The sequence below is a fragment of the Cucumis melo genome, chromosome 3 (assembly GCF_025177605.1).
Source record: "Cucumis melo cultivar AY chromosome 3, USDA_Cmelo_AY_1.0, whole genome shotgun sequence".
Lineage (NCBI taxonomy): Eukaryota > Viridiplantae > Streptophyta > Magnoliopsida > Cucurbitales > Cucurbitaceae > Cucumis > Cucumis melo.
In genome coordinates this window covers 1,654,431-1,666,995 of record NC_066859.1, presented here as the reverse complement: position 1 = coordinate 1,666,995, position 12,565 = coordinate 1,654,431, and the positions used below count along the sequence as shown (strand labels likewise).

Genomic DNA, 12,565 nt, shown 5'->3' with positions numbered 1-12,565 from the left:
ATGCAATAACCTAAAAATTAACTACTTTGCATTGAGACTAGCCTGAAACACAACATTTGAAAGGCCTCACATCTTAGATTTGTATATACATAAGAATATAAAAGACTTTCTAAACATTGATATATTTAATAGTGAGTAAAAAGAGATTTAATGAGCTCAGATAACTTTGAAAAGTATTTACCGATATACTTCTTGGAAATTTAAGATCCTTATGGAGAATGTTGGCAAAAGGTCTTTTGCCTTGTCTTCCCCCTAAAGGGTGTGTATCCATAAAGCAGTTTATATAGAAGGATGCCTGAATTATAAACCATAAAGGAACACAAATATTATCAATCACAAGAGATCATAATGAGTTTATAAGGAGTTGAGGCAACTTCGTGCATTGTCGAAGAGTTTTTAGTATGCTTTGTCAGCTATTTGTTGGTTGGTCTTACGATGGTTTTTCGGATTTCTTTGGTAGTTGTTGTAGTAGCCATCGTTTTTTTCCGCTAAAGACCAATGGTTGATTAAAGTTGTTTTTTTGCCTCTATTTTTGTGGTTCGTAATCGGAAAGCGAGGCCAATTGAATCAATTAACCTAACGAATTTGAAAAACTAGTTTCATCTCATAACACACAACACCAGTAACTATCTGTAATAAGAAACTACTCGAAGAAATACAAACTGATGAAAATTTCACTGAATTTTCAAAAGAGAGAGAGATTACATGTCGAGGTCCCGAAGACTGTAGGCATGGCGAATAAGGCGAGCAGTGGAGTTATCATCCATCTTCCAACCAGCAAGCTCAAACTATTCCTCCTACCGAGAGACAATTTAACTCCTTCCTTCCATTTTCTACATACGCCACACGCCCTGCGTTTTTCCACAATCACATAAACCTTCAAAATTAGGGGAAAGTAAAAATAGCAAATGAAGAAAAAAAATTCAACAAAGCCAAAATTGAAAATGAATTACTGAGCCAAATCGGTGAAGGAGGTGATCATAGCAAAAATATGAGCCAGTAGATCAACCCATAGTCTATTCAACTTCATTTTCAACCTCCGCATCACAACATCAAACACTACATTTTCAAACTCTCCACCACGCCTCTTCAGCAACATAAATACACAGTACAAAGATTTCGTAGATACCCATTCAATCTCCCATTTTAAGTTACCGTGAAAAACCTTTTAGGCGACGGACGGATGCAACTTCACTAGAAAGCGTTGTACGAACGCAACAAAGCTTCAGCAGCGGCGGCTTGTGGCGAACTTGTGGCTTGCTACGAACGAACTTGTTGCGAGACGAACTTCTGAACGACGACAGACGTACCCAACTTCGCTTGAGCGACAGACGAACGCAAGAAGTCTTAAGCGACGGCTTGCGAGCAGACGAAAGAGACGATCGTGAAGTCTTCAATCGTGAAGAGAAATATGAGGGGGGAGTTAGGGATTTTTAACAAACTTTGGGGAAAGGGAAAATTTAGGAAAGTGGTTTGTTACCGATGAGAGGTGTGGCCAGTCGGTAAAGGTGGAGATAGAGAGGATTGAGATTGGGGTTTTTGAAGCCTTTCGTGGAAATGTAGGGAGAAAGTAGATAAGAAAATATATAATTAATAAATTATTTTATTCTTTCTATTCAATGACAGTTAAAATTTCTCATAGATTTATGACAGTTAAAAACTGTCATAAATTCTTCAAATCCGAAAAATTTCGCATTTTCCCGCCAAAAACGCGCATTTTGACATTTTATGACGGTTTTTTCTTCCTTCCTTTTAATTTTGGATGGAATAAACTGTCATAGTAGATACCTTTTCTTGTAGTGTCCAGACTTAAAACCAGGTTGTGGGACCCGTTGGATAAAAGAAATTGGGAGAGAGAAAGAAGATGGAAAAGATTTATGAAATAGGGTTGGGTTTTTATTTTTTGTTTTAGAAAATAAAATAGGAAAAACAACAACCCAATTTTTATTTTCTTTTAACATTACCAACCCTTTCCATAAGGCCCCAAAGTCCAATTTATAGAGAATTCACATGCAATGATGCATGTGCATGCAAGCTCATGAGTCAACAACATATGACCCTAACCATTAATGGGTTTAATATCTTCATAGTGTGCTAACACCTAGTCCACTATAGTTAGTGGGATTATTCAACAAAATGTTGAATTTTTCTGCTAACTTTGGTCAAAGGGCAAAATTATCGTTTGGTCAAAGTCAAACTTTGACTTTTCAAACCAAAAGTCAAAACAATTTTGTCCATCTTGACTAATTTCGACCTCTTAAACATGAATCCACATTCCTTTTCTCAAGATTTAAATTACATTTGAATATATTGTCCTTAAGGGAACGACCTATCTACTAACCCTGAAGTAGGTAGGTGTGAATTCCATCTTGCATCCTATGTTCCTAGCCATCCACCCGGTCTTACTCCTGAAATGGGAGGCTTATTGGGCCAGCATCATTGAGTTGTCATCCCTTATGCATATCTAAGGATAATACTGGTTGAATAGAAATTCATAGTTAGCTCAGGGTTAAGATTAAGTTACCTAGGTCATCATAATCGAAATAGCCAGTTTATATAGTCAATGGTGTTACAACTGAAAAATGACTATTTCATGGTTCCAGTCTTATGCAAACTCTTAACATAGAATGCTCCCACTCTCATATCTCTACATGAACGATTCAGGATCACATCGTTTGTACTAACTACAAAGCAAGTCGCATCCATAGTATTCCTGAAATAAGGCGCTCAACCTTATTCATACACTACAGACCGTTTGGGCTATAAACTCGAACTTGATCCACATTTATGTCTCTATATAAAATTCAAGTCTACACTAGATAGCCTCGGGACATTAGTTATTTGATTCAAGATTATAGTATTCTATTTTCACTAATAAGTTCTCAATAACCACTTTATTGAATAGAATATAATTTTAACTACAAACTACGAGTTTTAGGACATAAATTCCAACATAGATCAATAGCATCTCTACCATAGAAGCCAAACAAACAGTAAATTACCCAAGACCTAAGTCAAGATATTAAGTATTCAATACAAAAACTAAATCAATCCATGATGTAACAAACTTGAAGATTATAGGAGCGAAGTGACATACCAGCGAAATGTGGCGGCAGTTGGCATTTTTAGGTCTGCATGGCGACGGGTTTAGTGTGCGGCGGCGTACAGTGGGTGCAGCGGCTTACAGCGGGTGCGGTGGCATACAACAATGAGATGAAGGTGTGAGAGAATGCGACGGTCGATAGGATGTAGGCGTGAGAGAGCGTGAGATGGAGGCGTGAGATGGATTTAGAAGAGAAAGGGGGGAAATGAAAAGGGTTAGGAGGGAAAGTTTTAATAAAATAATTTATTTTAATAAATGGTTTATTAAAATAATTTTTAATAAGTTTATTTTAATAAGCTTATTTTATTAAGTTTATTTTAATAAATTTATTTAATGAAAGAATGGAATAAATAGTATTTTTATACTTTTTGTTTTTTGTTTTTTGTTTTTTGTTTTTTATATTTAACATTTCCAAAACATTTTTAAATAAAAATGTAAACTATACTTGGCGTTCTTTTCACATCAAGTAAATATTACCTATACTTGACGCGACCACAACGTCAAGTAAACTCTGCACTATACTTGAGTTTAATAAACCGTCAAGTACAATCTCTACTATACTTAATGCAAAATAAAACGTCTAGTAAAGCTAACGTAAAATAATTCAAAATTTTTATTTTTCTTCAAACTATACTTGACGCGTTTTTCGCGTCAAGTAAATATCCACTATACTTGACACATATACAACGTCAAGTAAACTCTCCCTTATACTTGACACGGAAAAAACGTTAAGTAAAAGCCAACGTAAAATAGTTCAAATTTTTTTGTAAAAACTCTTGACCTTTTTTTAATAAAAACGTCAAGTATGTAAAAGTAGCTAGTGTCAAGTAAAGTAGATTTTGTAGTAGTGATTGAAGCATGCATTTTTATTGATTCGTTCTGGCTATCTTGCAGTTATGGTAGCCTTTTAGTAGTTTATAATTCGTTAAAAGTGTTAGGTAGCTTGTAAGGTTTGTTGGAATTGTTGGGGTAGCTTTGAAAGATTGAAGTAATATGTGGTTAGGTTTTTCTGCAGTTTTTGTAACCTTTTTAGTTTAAACTTAGCTATAGTAAAAGTTGGGATATTTGGTACTTGTGAGGTGTAACTTATTCATGGAGTAAGTTTTAGCATTTGAGAGGAGGAATATAAGACTAATCAAGCATATTTATGTTTTAGGTCTTTAACGATGGACAAGGGTTGGATGAAACTTAGGAATAAGTTCTTGGTTGAGTATAGAGAGGGAGGAGCTTACAACTAACAACTGTCATCTCACAACTTATAACTTGTATGGTGCAGAATCGGATGTTGGAACTCTAGTCCCAGCCCATCCCAGAGGGTTTGCTGGGATCAAATCATTAATTAAAATAATTTTTTTTTGGGATCAAATCTTGAACTCCTAAAGATGTGATTCCTCACTTTAAGAATTTTAGAAATCGGACTCCCAAATTTCTTAGATTCCGTCGTAGGATTTCATTTAGGTTAAATGATATAAGTTATTAGGAAAGATCAATTAGGAAACCTTATGAAATCATAGACTAAATTTTGAACGTTTGGAAAACATAAAAAAATTGTAACTTTAAAAGAAAAAAAATCTAAATGATTTTGTGAAATGTTTTAAAACTTGGATAATTTTAAGTTAGAAAGATTTTAAAACATTGAGAATTTTAATTCCAAAGAGTTGAAAATTTTAAATAGGAAACAAAATGAGGCTTATAAAGTAGAAATAAACAAGAGTAAAGAAACATCATAATAAATTATGCAAACATAAAATAACATATTGAGATTTTAATAAAAATATATTGGAGATCGATCTCGGGCTTCTAAAGAATCGATTTCCTCACTTCAAAAACTCTAAAAAATTGGACTCCCAAATTTTCTAGATTCCATCGTTGGATGTTTTTTTAAAAAAATAATTTAAAATATTAACAAATTTTAAAAGAATTATTAACAATAACATATTAAACTGACCAGAAAAGAAGGGAAGAAAATACAATATTAAATAATATCTAAAAGGCAAGAACATATTAAAGAAGCAATAATAAAGATGAGAAAAATATTAAAGAAGAAATAATCAATGATATAAAAAGAAAAAAAAATAAAAATACTAATTATGTATATATAAAAAAAAAGTAAAGATACAATATATAAATAATAAAACTTAAGAATAAATTAACAAAGGAAAGACATGATAATAAATAAATAAAAGATAACAATGTATAAAGAAATAAATAAATAAATAAAATTATCACAACATAATACATAAATAATTATAAGAGAAACAAAAGTGAAGAAATAAGAACAAAAACAATAAGCAAATATTTAATCATTTGGTCTTTCTTTCTTTCTTTCTTCTTTTTGTACATTTTTCATGGTAGCTTGAAGAAAGATAAGTAAAATAATGAGAATAGTAAGAATAAGAAAAAAAAAATAAAGAACTTTGAAGAAAAATTAACAAAATAATAAGAAGAAGAAAAAGGAAAAGAGAGAGGTTGAAATCCTAACACACTAAACTTACTTATTATTTGATGTGTGAATCATTGGGACCAAAGCCCTACCATACACCTCCAACTAAGTTAAAGTTTTTTTTTTTTTTTTGTGTTGGATTATTGGCATTGTAGAGAGATAGATGAAGATTTAGAGAAAATAAAATAGATGTTGTAGATTTTTTGGTTTTTTTTTTTTTTAAGAAGATATGAAGGTTAGAAGTAGGGGGCTATGAAGGTTAAAGACTTAGATGAAAAAGAGAGGATGTGAATGTTGTAAAATTTTTTAGGTTTTTTTTTTTATTATTTTATTTTATTTATGAACTTTTCATTATGTTGTGTTGTGTGTATGAAGAAGAAGAGATATTTATAGTCAAAATCATTTCTTTAAATGGCTAAAAATTCAAAATGATGGGATTTTTTGTATTTGAAAATAATATCAACTTTAGCGTTTATATCAAAATGGCATAGAGCCTTTAATAACCAAAATCAAATTCAAAAAAGTTACCATCTTTGATATTTTTCCACCTACCTTAGTTACCCTAATTAGATGGTTTAGTTACTTTAACCAAACTACCTACAAAAATTAAAAAGTAGTTAAATAACACTTTTTTTTAAAGGTAGTTAATCATGAAGTTAAAAATAAACCAAATTATGGCAAAAATTAATCTAACAATTAAATTGATTTTAAATAATGTCAAACAAATTAGGTAGCTACAACGTCGATAAAAAATTTTCCAACGTCGCATCCGGATAGCTATATCTCTGATGCATGGAGAGAAGGTCGACCTTTTATCAATTGCGGACGTGTGGCATAAATTATCAAAATAATAATCATCCATTGGTTTACCATACTGCACAAATCTACTTTTTTTTATATATATATATATATATATATAATCCTTGATTTATATAATAATATTAATCGTAATAATAGTAAACTAACTTAATAATAATAAAATTTATAAGGGACAATTATCATTTTAATTCTTAAAAAATTTAGAAACCAAAGACTATCTGTTCCTATAGATTTGGAGACCAAAGAGATAACATTATCTAAATTAAGGGAAACATACATATTTTGAAAGGTAGTTTTACCCATTTGTAATCACATCTTTGTTTTGTATATCCTTCAATTATTTGAAAAATATCTAATAAACCAACCTGGACCCATTACCCAAAAACAAACCCTCTCGTTTTCCACATTTTCTTTCTCCCAACCCCACATTCTTTATAAATACTCTTTCATGCATTCTTTGATTCAAAGTATATATGAATTAACAACAAATTTATTTTAATTATACAACTAATCCTCACACTTCACTTGTTTTCAAATTTTAAATTAACTTCACTTGTGTTTCTTATTTGAAAGTAATCAAATATATATCTATTAATTTAAAAATATATTTTGAAATTTTTGTTTTTATAATTTACATAGAATATCCATCAAAATATCGTACTTCGATATTTCAATCGCTATCGACCTTTAAGCCTTCTTCATTTGTATTCATATATTAAGTAAAGGGAATATATATTATATTATGTTTTTCTCACCGACCATTTCTCATTTTTATCATTCAAATCCTAAAAATTTCAACGCCAAAACTCCCAATTGCCTCTACCCCCACCTCAGCAGAAAATTACGTTATTAGATATTCTATTAAAATGTATAACAACAATAATAAAACAAATATATTGTTCTCCAATAAATATTGAAAAAAAAATGTCACAGACAGTGCAACAGTAGGTGTTGAAAAAATCACAATTATACAAAGCCTACCCATGACAATCTAAAGAGAGATGACAACAAAAAATACAAAATTAAATAAATAAATAGCATACATATTTTTTTTTTTTTTTTATTCACTGATGAAATAATGGTGAATCTTAAATATCATATACTTCACAACAATTATATTTCATACAATTTTTTCTTTTCTGGTGGAAGAATGGACATGAAGGTGTATGATTTTCTTCCACCCAACTTCATTCTCCAACACACAGGCAAAAAGCTTCTTCATACCAAAAGGGTGAATTGTAACTGTGAAAGCAAGTCGATTTCGAGTCCTTGGCTCCTTGGAAATGCTTCTTTCAAAGCCATCTGAGCAAAAAATTCAACTCGATCCCCAAATAACGAACACACAAAACGGTAGCACCATTGATATGAAACTTGAAACCATTCTACGAAAGTGTTGATGTACGAGATTTTCCATAGAGGTTGTGGTAAACACCCTTTGTCCGATACACCAAAATTAAACTTAATATCCCTGCAATCGCGCAGAATCCAGCCATTATCATACAAGTTAAAAAGAAGCATATGGCACCCTCGCACTTGTGTGGTCCCTCGGCGTAAAGTCTAGTGAACCACAATGACGAGGAGCTCTGGAACTGTGTGAGATGATTACGAGCTTGCTTCTCGGCTTCGCTGTCATATATACTGCTCGCAATTAAGCCAGAAAATATCAAAGATCCCATAGGAGTTGAGAGAGTGATGAAGTTGTATAAAGCGCCAAACTTTTTCAAGCCAAACAATTCAGAGGCAGTAGCAGGTACAATGGCCCAGTGAGCCCCGTAACCGAGCCCTGTTATGAGAGTGCCAATGTACATTGCCCCGGGCCATCCCATACCGATGAAGACATGTCCAAATATCATAAGGACTTGCGCAATCGTCATTGCAATGGGTCTTGGATAAGCAAAATCTCTGTTGAAAAAAATGATAGTAAGATACAATGGAACATTTTAAGAAGTAAAAAGTTTTATTTACTGGCATTGAGACAACTAAAACAAACTTTTGTACCTCACAACAATCTCAGAGAGATATCCACCACCAACACGGCCGAGAAAGTTCCATATGCTGATCAGGGATACAAAAATATGTGTATTATCGTAACCTAAAGACTGGCTCATCTGTCCGAGGTTATCAATCACGGTCAAGCCAGTTCCGGAACCAAGAAGATGGGAGGAAAATATAAGCCAAAAGTCTGCTTTGATTAAAGCTTGACCCAAAGTGAAGTCTTCCCCTCGGCGTGGACCCTTTCTCCTCTTGACTCTTACTGCTCCTTCTGCGGCTGCTTGCAATAGTTTTGCTTGCAACTGAGCAATGCGTTTTTGTCTCTCTGATGCAGGAAGTAAGTCCTCTCCCTCGGATTTTTCATCTTCCACCTCACTAAATATCACTTCATTACCATCTGGTTCAGTTCTAGCAGGTTCCTCTTTCTCAGAGGGTGGTAGGAGAGCCTCTTGCTCAGCATATGTTGTCGTCTCCGAGCTAAAAGTCAATGTCACGGGAATTAAAAAGGGCGTAAGAAGGATGACAAACATAACCACAGTAAATATGGTTATCACAGTGGGGCTCAATGTAACAAGATCCTCAATAAGCATGACTCCCATCAAATATGCAGCCAAAAGGAGGCAGACACCATAAACACTAGAAAAGCTCATGCCATCGGACGGCCTTACTTGTCGATGACCGGCAACAGGTCTGATAAAAAACATCACACCAATAGCCACCAGTGCAGGACCTACTGCAACCATGAATATAAGATTGGCTGAATCAGGAGAATGGATGATTGCATATATCTGAGTCAAAATTGCACCACTTAAACCAGCAAAGCCTTTCAGAATCCCGACCACAGGGCCTCTGCTTTTCGGAAAGTTTTGTACACAAGAAACCAAAGAAACTGTATTGAAGTACGTCTCCCCGTTCGTTCCCACAAATACAAGAACGCACATCTGCGCAATGATATCCATACTTAACTAAACAAAAATGGTAAAAGAAGAAAATAGCTGAACAATTTGTTCTTCAAACTTTAATTGGTTAGAGTGGTTTGGTCACTGCCATTCGTGCATCTCACCCCTCATTTCCTTCAATTCTAGAGTAAAAAGGCTAGAAGATGATGCATTTTACCAATCTTAATGAACAGGTTGAGAAGGATTGATTCTGGAACTTCCAAAAGGACTTTTCAATAGCCTCAACCAAACTATATATTCAGCAGATCTGTTTGTAAAGTACTATCCACAACAAACAGTTCTGCATCCATGAAATATTCAATAAAATTGCTTCTATAGTCGTAGAAAACAAATTATCAAACAGTTAATCTGCATCCAATCGCATTTTACTACAACACAACTTAGAGTAACCATTCAGAGAAAATTCTAAGACAAATAGCAACTTTAATCTAACAATCCTCATTAAGGCTAACCACGAAAGAATCATCTCCCCATCCCCAGATTCACTTTTGAAGCCAACAACAGATTCCAACTCGTTGACCGCTAATCACTATGTAACTTTTGAAATTAATTCGCAAAAGCAAAATATCTCAATCAGAAGCCATTCAATCAAGATTTGAATATGGATATCTCATTAGAAACATCTAAAGACAAAGGTCAAAACCCAAACAGAGAGCATTAAAAGATAAAGAGCAAAAAACTTACAGCCCAGAGAGGCAAAACGGGAGCTCGACCAGTGACGATGAGCCAAACCCAACCATACCCAACAATGTTATGGATAGCACCGACCAAGAGACTTCCCCAAAAGGGCAATATCTCCGTTAACGTGGCAGCCAAAAAGCCAACGCTATCGCCAAGATCTTTAGCGACACCAAGACGAGAAACTTGTCTCTGATTGTAACTCAAATTGGTTTTGATTACCGGCGATATACTTCCAAAAAGATACCCAATTCCAGCCCAAGATTGAAGCCATATTGCAGCAACAAAAACCAACCATCTGTTGTTGATAAAGGCAACAAGTTTGTCATTCCACCGACCCATCAATGCCCAGAAACACAAATCTCCCTAGGTTTTGCGTGCTTTAAGAAAATAAGCAAAATTAGATAATCAAAACGAAATGGGGTTGCCTCTAAAAGGGAATTGGGAGAAATGGGTGGGACAAAACACAGCGCAGGAGGTGAGAAATGGGAATGATAACGTGGGGTCGATTGATGGGAAATGGGGTGGCAAAATAAAAATGGTTGTTTATGATAATTAATTAGAAAAATCTCCATCATAGGGGTTGGCGATTCATCACTGCGTTCTGTTATGCACGATGCACAAGAAAGTAGGAGTTCGGCTATGGCTATGGGTGTGGCCTGTGGTGGCTATGGCGATTCAAATTAGAAGACGACAACGAAGCAAAATTAATGAAGGAAAAGTCATCTTCTTCATTCAAGAGTTATTACTATTTTGATTCTTATTTCATTTGGGATTCCAACGGTGATCCAATTCCAAACGTTTTTTCCTTTTGAAGTTCAATCATTGAGATTGTGGGTAAAATTTTCTTTGCTTACTCTTTTTTTCCATTTCTTGATGTCTCGATAGAAAAAAAGATTTTCTCTCCCTTTCTTTTCTAACACAAATATTTCGGAGGCAAATTGGTCGTAAATATCCATAATTGCCTTCGAGGGCAAAAAAAATTCCCCAATTGCCCCTTCAACGTTTAATTAATAATAATATTGCCACACCTCATTTACTGCCAAAATCTCGTACTCATCATTGTATTTTCAAATACAAATTTGATAGGTGAAACCCCCATTCATAAAGTGAGCATATATGAGCATATATATATATCTAACTTGTCAATCCAATTAGAGTTCATCTTAAAAGAGGATGTCCTCATAGATCAAACAAACAAGAACGAAAGAGTTGAAAGTAAGTTGGACTGTTGGAGCAAAAAAAATATTAGAAAATGATTTACAATCCCCAGAGTCTACCACCCGAATCGTAATTTTATTATTTGTAAATATTAAATTTTAAAATAAGCAAATAACTTTAATTGGTACAATAATACACAAAAAATTGTTTAGGCAAATTTGAATATTATGTTTTATTATTTTTTTTTTTTTTTCCTATCATAATGTGTCACATTCTGCTTTTGATTTTATATATTTCGTCTAATTTTTGGGGTGACAATGACACACAATTGGATTAGAATTACAAAAGTTAGAGTATGAGGATAAGGTCAATTACTTGTATTTATTTATTAGGAAAATGAGAGGCATTCACTTCATTATTTTATTTCAAAGGATGTGTCAATTTATGTATGCCATTTTTTTTCAAGCACGTGACAATATGTGAGGGAACACTAATTAATGTCTAATAATTTTTATAAAAGTAAAAATAATTTCAAATTTTATGTATTTACATTACAAAAATCATAAATAATTACTCTGTCTATTCACATGTTGTCTAAACAATCATAGGTTTTTTCAATAATAATAATAAGCAAACCAAATATTATATTTTATGCCAAAAACTCACTAAACAACAAACATTTGGTTTTGATATTTTGCATACTTTTCCATTTTTTGTATAATTTTCAAATATATATATATATATTTGAATTAAGAGGTTTAGCCTTTTCTAATTAAACATCAACTAACCTAACACAACACAAGGGTCTCTTAGTTTAAAGATATATAATTAATTATAGCAAACTTTGAGAGGTGAGTTTGGTTTATGCAATTTTTTAAAGATTAATATTCTTAAATTCACACCAACACTAATTAACGACAAGGTATAAATAAGTTAAATTATTGGGGTCTTTCCAAAAATATAACAAAGCGGCAAAATATTTTCACTACATAGAATAATTCTAGAAACGGTAAAAACCCACAGGTCCACAGGCTCACAGTAGATTTATTTTTTAAATTCTCTACGCAATGTACACGATCGTTTAGTTTGGCTAAACGGTTTTTTTTGTAAGATTCTTTTAGTACTTGATCGTTTAGATTTGTCTATATGATCGTTTTTTTTTACACGATCGTTTAGATTTAGATTTGGTTACCCAAATCTAAACGATATTTTTTTTCCAATTTTTATATTTAGTACACGATCTTGAACAACCAAATAAAAGTTTGAAAAAATATATATATTTTTTATATTTGATACACGATCTTGAACAAAAAAAAAATGAAAAGAATAAAAGATGATGGAAAAGACGAAAACGAAAAGAACGAAAAAAAACGACGATGAAACAGACGAATGGAGAAGAAAGACAGAAGG

General features: G+C 33.0%; 1 protein-coding gene across 4 annotated transcripts; it reads right to left on the bottom strand.

The window, feature by feature from the left end:
* Positions 1 to 7,367: 7,367 nt before the first annotated feature.
* Positions 7,368 to 10,754, bottom strand: LOC103485475 (protein NUCLEAR FUSION DEFECTIVE 4). 4 transcript variants are annotated; one of them, XM_051082836.1, is made up of 4 exons: positions 10,001 to 10,148; positions 9,474 to 9,596; positions 8,364 to 9,298; positions 7,368 to 8,267 (listed from the first exon to the last, which is right to left on the bottom strand). In XM_051082836.1, the coding sequence occupies exons 3-4, from the start codon at positions 9,296 to 9,298 to the stop codon at positions 7,748 to 7,750; spliced, it is 1,455 nt and encodes a 484-aa protein (XP_050938793.1). In that variant the 5' UTR covers positions 9,474 to 9,596; positions 10,001 to 10,148; the 3' UTR covers positions 7,368 to 7,747. The 4 variants fall into 4 exon arrangements, with proteins under 4 accessions (XP_050938793.1, XP_008441326.1, XP_016899448.1 ...); XM_008443104.3 differs by lacking the exon at positions 9,474 to 9,596 and having other exon boundaries at positions 10,001 to 10,754; XM_017043959.2 differs by having other exon boundaries at positions 8,364 to 9,596.
* Positions 10,755 to 12,565: the final 1,811 nt, after the last annotated feature.

Excerpts from the sequence above, each read along its gene's own strand:
- LOC103485475 (XM_008443104.3), bottom strand. The coding sequence starts at position 10,336 with ATGGGTCGGTGGAATGACAAACTTGTTGCCTTTATCAACAACAGATGG. Across the intron at positions 9,299-10,000 it reads CCGTTTTGCCTCTCTGGGCT|ATGTGCGTTCTTGTATTTGT; the intron begins GTAAGTTTTTTG and ends ATCATTGCGCAG. Across the intron at positions 8,268-8,363 it reads CTCTCTGAGATTGTTGTGAG|AGATTTTGCTTATCCAAGAC; the intron begins GTACAAAAGTTT and ends TTTTTTCAACAG.